This window comes from Aquarana catesbeiana, linkage group LG03 (genome assembly GCF_042186555.1).
Source record: "Aquarana catesbeiana isolate 2022-GZ linkage group LG03, ASM4218655v1, whole genome shotgun sequence".
Taxonomy (NCBI): domain Eukaryota; kingdom Metazoa; phylum Chordata; class Amphibia; order Anura; family Ranidae; genus Aquarana; species Aquarana catesbeiana.
In genome coordinates, this window is record NC_133326.1 from 566,041,677 (window position 1) to 566,058,295 (window position 16,619).

A 16,619-nucleotide genomic window follows, 5' to 3' on the forward strand; every position below is an offset into this window, starting at 1 on the left:
ATTTCAAAACTTTTGAATGTTCCAGTGAGCACTGTTGGGGCCATAATCTGGAAGTGAAAACAACATAATTTCACCATAAACCGGCCATGACCAGGTGCTCCTCACAGGATTTCCTACAGAGGAGTGAAAAAAATTATCAGAAGAGTTGTCCAAGAGCCAATGACCACTTTTGGAGAGCTTCAGAAAGTCCTGGAATTAGCAGGTACAATTGTTTCAAAGAAAACAATAAGTAATGTACCCAACCGCCATGGCCTGTATGCAAGCTCACCACGCAAGACTCTATTGCTGAAGAAAAAGCATGTTGAAGCTCGTTTAAAGTTTGCTGCACAACATTTAGACAAGCCTGTGAAATACTGGAAGAATATAGTCTGGTCAGATGAGACCAAAATTGAACTCTTTGGAGGCCATAATACACACCATGTTTGGAGGTTAAATGTCACTCCAAAAACACTACACCACCAGTGAAGTTTGGGACATTTATGGTGTGGGGCTGTTTTTCAGCATACGGTACTGGCAAACTTCCCTATCGTTGAAGGAAGGATGAATGGAAAAATGTACCAAGACATTCTTGATAAAAATCTGCTGCCATCTACCAGGATGAAGAAGATGAAATGAAGGTAGACATTTTAGCAAGACAATGATCCCAAGCACAAAGCCAAGGAAACTCTCAATTGGTTTCAAAGAAAGAAAATAAAGCTGCTAGAATGGCCCAGCCAATCACCTGACTTGAATCCAATAGTAAATCTATGGAAAGAACTTAATATCAGAGTTCACAGAAGAGGCCCACTGAACCTTCAAGATTTGAAGACTGTTTGTGTGGAAGAATGGGCCAAAATCACACCTGAGCAATGCATGTGACTAATTTCTCCATACAGGAGGCGTCTTGAAGCTGTCATTACCAACAAAGGATTTTGTACAAAGTATTAAATAAATCTCAGTTAACGTGGCCAATACTGTTCTTCTGTGTCATTCAATTTGATTACACGTAACTTAATTTTTGAACTTATTTGTTTTGGTTTCTTCGTATGTATGGATTGCATGGGTTGTTACCGACATGTGAAGAAAACTTCATGCCAATAGTACCTTTAGAAATATATTTACTATATACACACACACACACACACGCATTGCACTTTACTGCAGCACACTGTAGAGGTGTGTTGGGGTGCAGTATCAAACACACATATTCACATACACATACATACACACTTTTACACACATACATGCAGGTTAACACAGATAAATAAGCACATACATGCATACATACGCATTATCATACATGTTAATGTTAGAAAGTTTCTTTAATCTAATATCTAATATAAATCAATTAACACATATTAACAAATTCATGAATGGATTAGATCTTTACAGAATAATTGAGTTATATATATATATTGATAAGTTTTAGTTATGGAAAAAGTGAAATGATATAGACTTTTATACTTGTGAAAGTATACATATTGTTATAAGCTCCATAAGCATTTCTATGGAGAGCCAACATGTGTTAGTAATTAATCTTGAGTTGGTTTCCCTCACCTTCCCCTATTGGGGAGAAGAAAGGTTTCACATTTCTTAAGATGTAAAAGTTTATGTTTTAGTTAAGATTATAAGTTCTGTATACTACAACATTTCTTGATTAGGATATTACTAAGAATATTGGGTTTTCAATGAATATAATATACATGCTGGTTCATGTAGTATTTGATTTAGATATTATATTGTATATGTTTAATGCTTTCACACATTGTTCTTGCCCATTCCTCAGGAATGCCAATGCATAGAGACTGAGCAACTCCCACCATTACTTGAGAGGATTAAAGGACGCGGTTTTCTGTAGAACTGCAAGACATATGAAAACCTTAAACCAGCCCTTTTAAAAGATAAAATGGGGGTCAGATTTTAAGAGTAAAAGCTAGGAACAGAAGGACAGTTGGGCAGACCGAGTCGGGCAGACATTGAAGGAAGCTGCCACAGCTTCACACACACACACAAAGACAAACATCTGATTCAAACTTCATCTTAAGGATATAATACATTATTGATGTTATTTTTACATTCTACATTTTGATATTGTTCTTGCAATATTTTGCTATTTTATTATTAAATCAATTTTTGAGTTTTTACACAAGAACTGAATGGACTTTCCTCATCAATATAATTTACAGAATATCGATATTAATACCATAATAATGGTATTTTAACAATTAACTTACACATTAACACACACACACATAAACACATATACATACATACATACATACAAACACATTAAAGAGGAGCGTCACCCTACTTAAGTAAATCCTCTCAATCTGAAAACTGTCCCTGTATTGTAATTTAAAAAAGCATACTAATGGAGTCCAGCATTGCCTTCCTTGCAGCCAAAGTTATTATTATAACTATACAGGATTTATATAGCAGACGGTGTCAGTGTGTTTTTTTATTTTATTTTTTTCATTATTTTTACAATTTAATCTTTTATATATTTATTTATTACAATTATTTTTTTTATCAGCCCTGTTGGGGGGTGGCTTTGGTAAGATATCAGGGGTCTTGGGACTAAGGACAGAGATTCTCCAGTCCCTTTCTCTGCAGCCTCAGCTGCACTGAAGATGAATGGACAGGAGACAGCGGCTCCTCTCCATTCATAAACGGAAGCATCGTAAACACAGTTTACGATGCTCAGTTATAAATGGACAGAGTCACTGACTGTTCATTCGGAAAAGGAAGGAGACGATAAATGATAGCACGGAGGGGGACAGGAGCACGAAGGGGGACAGGAACACAGAGGGGAACAGAAGAAGCACAGAGGGGGACAGGAGAACGGAGGGGGAGCGGAGGAGCATGGAGGGGGACAGGAGAACTGAGGGGAACAGGAGCACGGAGGGGGACAGGAGAAAGGAGGGGGACCGGAGGAGCACGGAGGGGGACTGGAGGAGGACACAGGGGACAGTCAGAGATGATCGGTGCAGGGGTGGGGGAGTTACAATCACCGATCTCCCTGTATAGATTTCAATAAAGCAGCTGAAAGCCGCATGGAAGGAGAGGAGAAGCGGCTGTCAGGCTTTATTGAAATCTATACAGGGATATCAGTGATTGTAACTCCCACACTGCTGCACCGATCATCCCTGACTGCCCAGGTATCGGATCAAGCATTGGAGCATTTGCCCGAGTACAAGTACTCGGGCAAATGCTCGGTATCGGTGCAACCCTAATTGAAACACAGGCACAAAGGGATATACACTCTGGGACAACTCCCTTCTTTGCATAATGACACGGGGCGGGGTAAACTGTATATCCAGTAACATGAGACATAGGTATATTCAAACTTTTCAACAAATAATTAACTTATCAGCAGGAAGGCCGTTGGAGAAATTCCCCATCCTGCCCCCTGTTTTACTTGCTAGAAACACATATTGCACACAGTACAGAGGAGCTGGGTGTGGTAGCAATGGTGGCCGATAATAGTTCCATAAGCCCAGCTGGGAGAAATGTGACTGCCCGGTAACTTAAGAACAGGGGACGGCAGTCACAAGTATTTAAGTATGGTCGGTGAAAGAAGTGTTATTTCCAATGTTAGTGTCACAGGGAATGACCGGGGCACATCAGGCAAATATACCCAGAAATAGCCCCAAGCAAAGGAGCCACTCCAACTTTTAACACAAATCACATGTATAAGACCCAGGATAACAGGGGTAAAACTAAATGCTGAGTCCGATGTGGTTGTACTGTGAGTCTGGTTAGGGCAGAACAGACTAGGCTTCTCGGTCACCCTGTGCCCGTAATAGACACAGGGTGACTTACACATAAGAGTGTTCCACGAGCCCCCCCACCAAAAGTGACTTCCATCACAAGCGCTTTACAACATGAGGGCAGACAGTTACAATCTTCCTGCGCCACTATGCTTCCAAGCCACCATTTTGACATATCCCACGCATGCACAGATATGTAGCAGGTCTATGCTAGGTTCCAAATACCTGGAAGAGACCAGCGGCATGTCCCTGGTTTTAGATATGTGAGTCCTGTCACAGGCTGCAGCATGTCTGCACACGTAAGTGACCTTACCTTGCAGCCCCCCTTACTGAAACTGCCTCCTGGGATATGAGATGTGGACATCCTAGAAGGCAGTGGAGAGTCACAGAACAAAAATGTATTATATTTTTCCTAAAATGTTTAAACCGGGCGTCGGCAACCGCAATCTACCTGGCGATCATGGGTAGGTGACAGGTAGCCTGCGTTCCATTGCCAATCCAGGAACTTGGACAGGAGGGACGACAGGGCGGCATTTACTGGTACTGATCCCCTTTCCTCCTGCAGCCACTGAAAGTCACCTCTCCTCCTTTCCCTACCGCCGGAAAGGGGATCAGTACCAGTAAATGCCTCTCCTGCTGCCCCTCCTGTCCCTGTTCCTCCTTTTGCAGCTGCCCAGTGCCCCATGTGCTCCCTGTGCCCCCTATCCGCTGGGGGATTTTCAGGATGGAGAGCGAGGGAAGAAGCCGGTAAATATGTAATTTATCGGTCTCTTATTTTTCTGAATGAACATAGTCAGTGATCACTCACTGTGTCCATTTATAACTGAAGCATAGTAAACTGTGTTTGCCATATTTCAGTTTATGAAAAGACAGGAAGCTTCTCAGTACAGAGCACTTCCCATTCATTCACTGTCCAGTGCAACTGCAGAGAAAGGGACTGGAGAATCTCTGTCTATTTCTGTCTCAAAAATGAGACATCAGGGGGTCTGTTTAGACCCCTGATATTTCACTATAGCCCCCCCAATGACTCCTAAATGACATAAAAAATATTATTGTGAAAAATAATAAAAAATCAAATACAAAACTACTGACACTGTCCACTGCCCTACAGACATCACGCACTGCTGTACAGACACCATCCACTGCCCTACTGGCACCATCCACTACCCTACCGATACTGTCCAGGCACTGTCCACTGCCCTACTGACATCGTTCACTGCTCTACTGACACCATTCACTGCTCTACAGACACAATCCACTGCCCTACCAACACTGTCCAGACACTGTCCACTGCCCTGCTGATACTGTCTACTGCTCTACTAACTGACACTGTCTACTCTCAAGGTTGTGTACATTTATATTTTTACAGTTATTTTATTATATTCTTCTAAGTTTTCCTTACTATTTAGTTAAAGCGGACCTTCAGTAACTTTTTACACTTTCCATCTATTAAATCCTCTGCCCTTGTTGTTTTAACTTTGGATAGAACATTTAAAACATTTGTTTCTGCCGGTAAATACCTTGTACAGCCCACTTCCTGTTTCTTGTCTGGTCATTAGCCTAGGCTTATGACATCATGCACAGGTCTCTCTCTCACTCTTGTGAGAGTTTGCCAGGAAGGGAGGGGGGGTGGGTCATAAGAGGGCCAAAGAAAGCTGCAGGGCTGCAGAGCTGGAGGTGTGCCTCTGTGTCTGCGTAAATCCAGGAAGTGAAAAGGCAGCAGTTTCAGCTGCCCACAGTTAAAATGGCTGCAGCCAGACTCAGTGGAGGGAGATTTCTGCAGCTCCTACTTGGAGCAGGTGTTTAATTCTCTGTGGGACAGCAGAATATTGGCTAAGGATAGAATGTTGGATTGTGTCAGTTTGCCTAGCAGGTTGTGAGCCATATACTGTATGTAAAAGTGGCCTGTTTACCTGGCCTGGGTGACTATGTACTGCCCCTGGTGTCCACGGTGCCCTAGGCTATGGCCTAGGTGGCCTAGGCAGAAATCAAGCCCCAGCTTTATCCAAAATTAAAAAACCTCTGTCTGAAGTTGTGTTTTAACATCTCCAGGTGTGCTTATGTAATGGGGTTTTTCTCTCTCTCTCTCACTACCCCCACCTTCTCCTATCCACATCATCGACATGACTAATCAGATCCCACCTGAAATAAAACAGAATTAACGCAGTGCTTGCTTGATTAAAAAGCAGAACGTATAATTAATTTTCTGCTGCATGCCGGCAATTACAATCTCATTTTCTTGGTGCCCTGAGGACGTATCTGATAGCAGTTCACAGTCAAAAATTTTCAGGGACCCTTTCAGCACCAGAACGCACACACCTCTTCTGGATCAAAAGGAGTGGCAGCCCCATTTTTCACCAGTTATACCAGTTTGTTTCATAGAGCTACTCTCTTTACTCATAGTGACAAGAAATTGGCAGACAATGTAAAAGAAAACAAAATCTTTGCCAGCCCATTCTCTGGGGAAGAAGGTTGGACTGTGAAATTGACCTGGACTCCTCTCCTGAACCAAAATTGATTATACTTATTTCCCTGAAATCAGAGACCTGCCTCTAATAGTGTTGCTGCACAGGATCAAGGCCTACACCTGTTTGGTAAGCAAGGGGCTTGCTGTGGAAACTTGTTTTGCTTTGGTTGGGCTTTGGAAGAATGGACGAATGTAGCTTAGGCATTTTGATATTTTAGAATAAAAGTAGTTCTTAATAAGCTGATATGCTTTACACTCATAAAAGAGGGTAAACACGCAACAGTGCTATGAAAGATGACCTGAACTTAAAAAGTGAAAATTTGTACAGTACGTTTGTCCTAAATTCTTTCTAAAAAATAACAGTGCATTTCCTGGTATGTAATGGTACCTAGAACTGTGCCTACAGCCTCATGGTTGTATATCTGCAGTGTGCGATCTAAGGCAGTGCTGTCTCTGACTGCTAGTCTCACCAGATTTGGAGGGAGATTTAGTGAGGTCTCTACTCTCTGTCCTTGCTGGAGAAGAACCTGTACTGCATGCACGCACCTGCTTCTGCTTCATCCATTCTGTGGATGTGTGCTTTCTTTTTCTTAAATATCCCCCACCAGTCCAGTCAACAGATCACCAGCAATAAGGTGAACAGTTCTGATACGAGAAAGCAAAGTCCTGCCTCTACCAAGATGGTCACCACACAGAGACAAAGTGCAGGGCTTGGTAAGTCAGTAATGGCGAAAAGATCAGCTGCGGGGGGACCACAGGAAATACTGTCATTTGCCCTCTGCCTGCCATTTTGGGAACAGCTTTCATAGGACACAACTTCTTTTAACCCCTTACCTACAGGGCACTTTCACCCTCTTCGTGCCTAGGCCATTTTTCAGCTTTCAGTGCTATCGTATTTGAATGACAATTGTGCGGTCATGCTACGCTGTAACCATGTGAAATTTTTAGCATTTTATTCACACAAATAGAGCTTTCTTTTGGTGGTATTTAATCACTGCTGGGATTTTTATTTTCTACAAAAAAAAAAATAAAAATAGCGAAAATTTTGAAAAAAAAAGTTTTTCTTAGTTTCTGTCAGGAAATAAGTAATTTTTCTCCTTCACTGATGTGCGCTGATCAGGCGGCACTGATAGGCTGCACTGATGGGCACTGATGAGGTGGCACTTATGGGCACTGATGAGGCGGCACTTATGGGCACTGATTAGGTGGCACTGATGAGGAGGCACTAATATTCTGCACTTATGGGCACTGATAGGTGGCATTGATATGTGGCACTGATGAGCACTGATATGCAGCACTGATGGGTGGCACAAGTGGGCACTGATAGGTGGCACTGATAGGTGGCACTGGTGGGCACTGATAGGTGGCACTGACGGGCACTGATAGCTGGCATTGATAGGTGGCATGGATAGGTGGCAATAATGGGCACTGATGGGCATTGATGGGTGGCACTGATGGGCTTTACTGATGGGCAGCACTGATAGGCGGCACTTATGGGCACTGAAAGCCAGCACTGACTGGCATCATTAATGGGCACTGATTGCTGGCTCTGGTGGGCACTGATTGTTGGCACTTATTGCTGGCACTGGTGGCGCTCAAATGTAATCAGGGCACTGATCATCAGTGCTCTGATTACATCTCTCACTGTCCCCTGCGAGGAGATGCTGCTGATCGGCTCTCCTCACCACACACTGTGAGGCGAGGAGCGCCGATTACCGGCACTTTCTTGTTTACATGTGACCGGCTGTGATTGGACACAGCCGATCACATGATTAAAGAGCCGTGGAAAAAAATAATAAATGCACATTTTTTTTGCATGTAAAAAAATGTGCAGTTATTATTCATTTATTTATTTTTGGAGCCTGTAAAGCATTGCACCAGTGATCGCAGATTGCTGGTGCCATGCAGGTCTTCCAATCTGACAGGAAGCATGAATGAACTACAAGTCGAAAGCCGCAAAAGCCTCCCGGACCTTGTCAATCAGTGACATTGGCCAGGCAGGCAGAGCCCTGCTCAGCCAAGTTTTATTGTGGAGGGTGAGGGAGAAGAACCCCAGTAGCTGTCATAGCGGGAATCCGGGAGGTGCGGGGGCTGGTTCGTTCATAACATGTTACACCCTGAATATGGGTGTAGTATGTAACATGTTATGAAAGGTGAACTTTAACTTTAAAGTAGAACTGTAGGCAAAACTTTTTTTTCATTTTGGATAGAGTATGGAAGAGTTATAACCCCTGTCAGATTTTTTTCCGCCATCTGTGTCCCATTGCTGAGATGCCACTCACTTCCTTTCCCAAAGCCAAACAGGAAGTGAAAGGAAATTCCTGCAAATTTAGGGATTTCCTTGGGGACCCCCAGGTCACCAGAACTAGTATCCCTATTGGAAGATGTACCCTCTATTTTTGGGGACAACCCAAAATTTTGGATTTTCTTTTACTTTCACTTTCAATGATAATAGTAAACAGGGCAAATAGAGAGGGTGAATCTCCTTCACAGAGGCACAGACAGCAATAAAAACTGGCAAGCATTCTAATCCCTCTCCATTCTATCCAAAACGAAATAAAGTTTTGTGATTAGTTATACTTTTAATAAAGCATTGAGCCTTACTCAGCTATAGGTCTACTTGCACCCATGTGACAATGAATAATAAATTACATAAAAGTCTTACGGCAAGGCGCTGGAGGGGGAGGAGTCATGTGCTCTGTCGGAGAACTCATTGTGTAGAGACATCTTTCCTGGAACGCAGCTGTCGCTCACTATACGTTTTCGACATGTTGGCGTCCACCACTCTGTCAACCTGTGATTGGGCAAGATGAGACAGGAGATGACGAGAAAACTGAACAGGCTTCTTTTTTTTACAAGCATGGTTTCTACAGCTGTGTTACACTGAACGCCCTGACCAAAAAGATTTAACACTGCTGATTTCCTGTGAAATCACTTGTAACAAGCTTTTCTAGGCAATTTCTGAATGTTGTCATAGATTATAATATGTGAAGTAAAAATTTTACTTCCTATTGAATTTGCATTATGTAATGTCTCTTTGTACACTGCCTTGAACAAGGCCTATCAAAACACAATCTTTTTTCTCCATGTCCAAACCATCTGCAGAAAGCAGAAAACTGCTTTAAAGTTCTTGTGGCGCTAAACTGTAAAGATGAAACCTTTCTGTAGGTTTGAAGAAAAAATGGGATGTTAAAACGCCTGCATTTTTATTTCTGTGTCGCAATAGGGAAATTTCCCTTCACTTCTTGTTTCAAAGAGACAACAGGATGCAGAAGGAAATTGCTCCAAAGTGCAGGGAAATCCCCTCCTAGGCCACAGACTGTTGCACGATGAGTGTGTTTTAGTAAGGCAGTCCACTAATTTTGAATGAGCAGCCAACACAGATTTGAATGGACCTGCAACATTTTGCGCATGTAGCACACCAAGATGAACAGAGGCTTCACATCTCTGTGTTGCTGTGCCCTATAACACACATGCATTGTTTTGCTTTGGCTAGGTGCCTTGGGGTGCCAGTCAAAGTGAATGGTGCAACAATGCACTGCAATTAAATGCAGGAAGATGTGCAGAAAAACCCACAATACCACGACACAAGTCTGTGTTGGCTCCTAGACAGTTGTCACTATAAGACCCCTTTCACACCGAGGGCATTTTGCAGGCGCTATAGCATTAAAAATAGTGCCTGCAATCCGCCCTCAAACAGCTGCTCCATTGTCTCCAGTGTGAAAGCCAAGGAGCTGGCAGGATGTCAGGAAAAGTCCTGCCAGCAGCTTCTTTGGAGCGGTGAAGGAGCGGTGAGTTTACCACTCCTCCACCGCTGCTCCCCATTGAAATCAATGGGACAGCGCTGCGATACTATTGCGGCGCATTGGGGGCAGTTTTAACCCTTTCTCGGCCGCTAGGGGTGTAAAAGCGCCCCGCAAGCGTCCGAAATGGCTGCAAATCCGACAGTAAAACTTTACCGCCGACGCTATGGGCGGCTCGGTGTGAAAGCCGCCTAATAGTTCTCGGAAGACTTCCCCTGTAACAACTGGCTTTGATTTCCTGTCACTTTCTGTTCAGGTGGCAACGGTCACGTGGACAAATACACAGAGTGAATGTCCCTGGTCTGGGCACTGTCAACTGTAAAGCATTGATAGGGATATTAACCACCCCTTAAATAAAAATTGAAAAACTTTAGGTATACTTTAAGGAGCAGCATTATTTCATTGATGAAAATATTTTCAACTAAATTAACACTATTTTAGTCGACTAAAATACGACTAAAACTAAAACAATTCAGATGACTAAAGTACAACTAAAACTAAAGTGGCATTTTAGTCAAAAGGCTATGACTAAAACTAAATCGAAATGTGATGTCAAAATTAACACTGCACAACAACATAAGAATAAATAGGGGGCATCTACTAAGCTGCTGAAAAAAAAAATTAAGAAAAAGGCTTTTCTTATTTTTTTCTTAATATTAATGTTAGTAATATATTCAGGTAATATGTGCAATGGCATTACAGCCAATAGAGTTTACAGTTGTTTTTTTTTTATACTTTAAAGTTGCACTTTTGTTTGTCAAAAAGCAATATTTTTCTTTATGAAACCTAGTTTTATTTATAAAGGAGTTAATTATCATAATGGCTAAATCTGTGTTTGTAGCGCATGTTCAAACCTTAATACTAGCAATAATAACATTAGTTATTAGATTTTTACACCGGGAGTATATAATGAGTTTGATAATTGTAGAGAAATGCTTAAAAAATGCATTACAATTTAACTCAACCCATTCGATTTTAGTCGACTAAAACGTACTGGAGATTTTAGTAGACTAAAATATGACTAAAACTAAAACAATTCAGCTGAATAATGTATAAATAAAACTAATGTGGCATTCTAGTCGAAAAACTATAACTAAAAAAATTGAAATTTGACGTCAAAATTAAGACCCCACAGAAGTCCCAAGAAGTCTTTTTTTTATTTTTTTATTTCTCCGGGCTCTCCCTGTTTGTACTTGATGTTTCATGTTTGACTACAGTGTGACTTTAGTAAATAATCTTTTTAAAGATTTTTTCTTTAATCAGATATAATTACTATCCAAAGTCACAGTAATGGTGCTCAGCATAGAGGCTGATTACAGTCACTAGGGGGCAGTATTCTAATTATGCCATGCCAGCGACGTTCCCATGCATGCCAGCGTCGTTCCCATGCAAGTTAATTGTTCCTCTTTGCCATCCTGTACATCCTATCCTCTGAAGAATTAACTCATTGATTCAACATATATTAAACTAACCCTGAGGGCTGCTCTACCACCAGGTCTGGCATCCCTGTTCCAGTACTGCCTTGCGCCGTCCCAGTCTCCTCGGGGTCCAGAATAAAGATTTCATCCTGGGAAATCTCAGTGACAAAATGTAGATGTTCCTGTGGAGACGGATAAATAACAATTACAGCGTTAACCAGTTCTATCCGCTGTCTGGTCACACACTTCATTACCTTTTGCCATTTGGAATGTAAAAAAAAAATAACATTTGCCTTGGTAGAAAGAGAATGGACCACTGTGAGCTTTGCGTACTTTCCCCAAAGAGAGTAAACAAAACGGAAAGTCACTGAGTTCTTAAGGACAAGTTTGTCACTGTGTCTTAAAAAATTACAAAAAATAAATAAAAGCTACATAGATGCTTAAAGAGATCCTCCTGTCAAATATTCTAATTCTAAAGTTAAATCTAATATGTTGTCTTCTCTGCCCCCCCCCCCCCCCCCCCCCCAAAAATAAAATAAAACAAACATGCTAATGAGATGTTTAAATAAAAACTGTCTGTTTTCATTACATAGCTTATTTTAGATCCAATACAATAATCCTTTGGGCTCTCTGTTTCTCTGCACTGGCTGAAGGAAATTCAGCATTATCTAGCTCTTTCCTCCCCAGCCTGGCTGTCCATGGCCTGCCCTTTCTGTATTTATAGGGAAATATTTTCTGTTGCAATGTGCCCAAAAATGCTCAACACCAAAAAAACTGTCTATAGGCACAAACAATAAGGAAACAACACACACTCACAAAAGTACAGTATAAAAATATATAAAAAAAAAATATTATGCAAAATTGTTTGACAAAAAACACATTAAGAGAAAACCAAGACGCTGACATTGCAATGAGCATTACAGTACTCTGTGGACAACATGGCCTGAGACATTTTAATAAAGGCTGGACCCTTATGAGGTAACTGTGTGAAGACCCAATGCATTTCAATAAGCTCTTCCTCAGGGGAAAGAGTACCCAATTTCAAGGAATGTACAGAAGGGCTCCAGCCAGCCTTCAATTAAAGCTAAAGGTTCAGCCAGATGGAAAATCTCCCCATCATATAAATAAAGATACGGGACCTCTGCGCTACTAAAAATCTGAAATAAAATACAAATATAAATAAACAGAGGACATGGAGATGCTGCAAAATCAGTTTAGTGATCACTAATCACCTAAAGATGATAGAGGGTATATAATTAAATTATATGTGATCTTGCGCATAAATCTCAGTAACAGTGAATGGTTGCGAAAGGTGCTAAAAATAATATAAAATGAAAACGTCGAGTGTGCAGCAAAGTCACCAACCAATAATAAAACTTTCCACCAATAAACTCATGTAAAGAAGTGCTCACATGTGCAACAGAATAAAAATGGTCAATACATAACACAGTAAATGTGCAAAATATAAACACCAAAAGAGGGTGTATTCAATGAAAAACAGTGTTCAAAATGGTGTGCAAACACCCAATGTGTCCAGTGAGAATACTGAATAAAGTTCCAATAAAAAATTCATATAAAAAATTCAAATAAAAAATTCCAATGTGTACAACTTTCAAGAGTCTTCGCCAGCAGATGAAAAATAAATAATGTGTTGACCGTGGTTTAAACAATATCCCTTCATTGTGCTCCCATTGCTCTTAGCTTAAGGGCATAGATCAAATGCCTTGAACCATTCCTAGGACAATCACCTTGGTGTTAGAGCCCACACTCAATCTGGATAGGGGATGGATTCTTGATGCAATAGGTAAATAACACCTCCAGCCCGATATCCGGATCCACATGTAAAGGAATAGCCTCCAATAGTGTATTACCACAAGAGACCAATTTATTAAAGCTAAAATTATGCTTACATCAAACAAATGAAGGATAAGCCAAACAGAGACCAGAAACAGCGTGTTTTCGCCACCTCATACGTCACTTCTGGTCCACGGTAACCACTTTCGGTTTGCGGTAAACTCCTGGTTCGCGGTAACCGGAATCCGTTCACCGCGAACTGGGAGAACCGGGAAAACACGCTGTTTCTGGTCTCTGTTTGGCTTATCCTTCATTTGTTTGATGCATCAAGAATCCATCCCCTATCCAGATTGAGTGTGGGCTCTAACACCGAGGTGATTGTCCTAAGAATGGTTCAAGGCATTTGATCTATGCCCTTAAGGTAAGAGCAATGGGAGCACAATGAAGTGATATTGTTTGAACCACGTCCAACACATTATTTATTTTTCATCTGCTGGTGAAGACTCTTGAAAGTTGTACACATTGGGATTTATTTGAATTTTTTATATGCATTTTTTATTGGAACTTTATTCAGTATTCTCACTGGACACATTGGGTGTTTGCACACAATTTTGAACACTGTTTTTCATGGAATACACCCTCTTTTGATGTTTATATTTTGCACATTTATTGTGTTATGTATTGACCATTTTTATTCTGTTGCACATGTGAGCACTTCTTTAAATGAGTTTATTGGTGAAAAGTTTTATTATTGGTTGGTGACTTTGCTGCATACTTGTCGTTTTCATTTTATATTATTATTAGCTCCTTTCGCAACTATTCACTGTTACTGAGATTTATGCGCCAGATCACATATAATTTAATTATATACCCTCCTCCCCATCATATGATTCATATATGGTCGACATAAAAATAAGTATATGCAGGTGGTGTCTCATAAATCCTCCAAAGTGGCACTGAAAGAAAAAAGGGGGGGAGACCAATATATTGTCAGAAAATCACCAAAGACATCATATCCTAATGGAATAGCCCTGGAAGCCAAAAAACTACTATCAACTTCCTCTTTAATCTTCAACTTTATCATATTTGTAATATATTATTATTATTATACATGATTTATATAGTGCCAACAGTTTGCGCAGAGATATATATATATATATATATATATATATATATATATATATATATATATATATCGCTATATATATATATGGATATATAAATATGTAGTATTCGGCAGCTGCCAAGGGGCCCATGTAGTCTATAAAATCCTGAGATGCTCTATACCGGGCTGAAGCTCTCACCAGCTGAACAGAGACATGGCCTGATGTATAACTCACTGGATTTTAGTCCCTTCAATCATGGAGGCTGAGAAAAAACAAAATAACTTTGCGCTTACTCAATTGTGCAAGCAGCTGACACTGCAAAATGGAGCCGGAGGGAATGGACTGCTGTTTGGGTGGATTGTGACCTCCGGCTCCAATAAACAGTCTAAGAATTACACTATATGGCCCCTTCTTTATCCTATATGGGCTATGTTCGGGGACGTTTAAACATCTATATGGAGAAGACACTCCTGTGAAGACCCCTAGGACCTCATCCCCTGTTGGCTATCAGGGCTTCCCCTCTATTGCCGGTGGGCAGTATAAGCTTGTCTGACCCATACAGCATACGCTGTTTTGGGTCCCAACCTTCCGGTAAGCCTCCATTCACTTGGGTGGTGGTATCTGCACAATCCTTGATTCATATATATGACACTCTTGTGAAGGCCTCCAGGACTATATTTTCGGCCGACCATCACAGCGTTCCCACTATTGCCGGTGGGCAATATAGGCTTGTTTGACCCATATAGCATATGCTATTTTGGGTTCAAACTTTCTGGTACGCCTCCATTCATTTTTGGTGATGGTATTCTCACTATCAAGTTGTTTATACACATGGTGACCACAACGGTTTCACAGAATAATGGACTATGATTCACTAACGTATATGATGGACGTTTATAAATATTAGAAAATTATTTTGTTATTCACTTCATGTATAATTTTTAGCGCTACACTTTTTTATATTTATAATCATGGAGGCTGAGCATCACATGTATGCATTATCAGGGGTAGTCTGCAAGCAAATGCAGCCTGCCTAGGAACATCCACTCCTCCAGAATGGCATCCACACATCAAGCATTGATATGTGCATAAATCCTCCCAAGAGCTAGCCCACTGCTTGATTCAGAACTGAGGGCTGTTGAGAGGAGTACTGAGGCACAGTGCTGTGATGTTCTCAGAAAAACAATGTACAGCACCATGGCAGCCTCTCCCACCAGCATTGCACTGAGAAGCACAGGGACTCAGTGATGATGTCACTGAGTTGAAAATAAGGTATGTAATGAAAAGGTTTTATTTTAAATTATAAGTAGCATGTTGGTGAAGGGTGAAAGGAGGAACCAGGGAACGCAACATACAGGGTGATTAAACCTCACATTTTTGTGGATGGTTACTTCTGATACAAATCAAAAGAAATTAGGTTACTTACCTGAGATCTATCTATACGGTAGAACTGGTCAGCAGAGGTAGCTGTGTGAGAGAGGAGTAAACATATTGGATAAAAAGGATATTGCCAAAAATGTTAACACAGTACAAGGTGACTGAATGTGCAAAAATATCAATATTTGTTCTGTGCCCAATTATGCAGATATGTTGTCCATCTTACAAAATATTATATCCTGTTTTAAAGAACTTGTATTCATATTTTTATATTTTTTATTTTTATGTGGATGGCCAGATTCAGGCAGAGATGCAAATGACGATAATATAGTAAAGCTCTCTCTCATTATGCGGAATTAACTAAACTGCCAGGAAAGGCCTGCACCACATTACCAGTGCAACCTGCTTCAGGTCGATCTGTGTCCGTTTCTATTTCAGACTGAAAGAGAAACTAGCGCAGGCCAGTACCTGCTTAACAGAGGGGCTACAGCAGTTTTCTATATAGAAAACTACCACACATTCCCTCTCTCTGCTCGTGCGGTGATCACACAACACGAGCAGCGCTATAGGGCTGACAACCGCCCTCCTCTCCTGCACTGAGCTGAGCGGGGGGAGGGGCAGGGACGGCAGAGAGATCGGAGCATGCAGGTCCAGGTCTTATGTTCTCTGTGCTGTGTTCTGTCATGGCCACAGAACAGAGAATTGATTTCTCGGGCTTGCACCTTTTGTTAATTGTGGTTAAAATGTTCTAAATTTAGAGGTGTCTTGCAAGTGGGACCCCTGAACTGCATAGCCTATTTTCTGGAAAAGGTGAACTTAGCCTTTAAGTAAATATTAAAGGATCAGTTCACGTATCAACTTACACACCAGGATAGGGATAGGTATTAAATAAGTGACAGTTGTTT

General features: G+C 41.1%; 1 protein-coding gene across 11 annotated transcripts in view; it reads right to left on the minus strand.

Moving 5' to 3' along the window:
* Positions 1 to 16,619, minus strand: part of DGKI (diacylglycerol kinase iota) — a 466,380-nt gene that overhangs the window by 112,145 nt on the left and 337,616 nt on the right. For all 11 annotated transcript variants that reach the window (XM_073621819.1, XM_073621822.1, XM_073621821.1 and 8 more), the window contains 3 exons: positions 15,764 to 15,804; positions 11,492 to 11,619; positions 8,882 to 9,010 (listed from right to left, as the gene is read on the minus strand). In XM_073621819.1, coding sequence (XP_073477920.1) covers positions 8,882 to 9,010; positions 11,492 to 11,619; positions 15,764 to 15,804 — 298 coding nt within the window. The remainder of the gene's footprint in view (positions 1 to 8,881; positions 9,011 to 11,491; positions 11,620 to 15,763; positions 15,805 to 16,619) is intronic.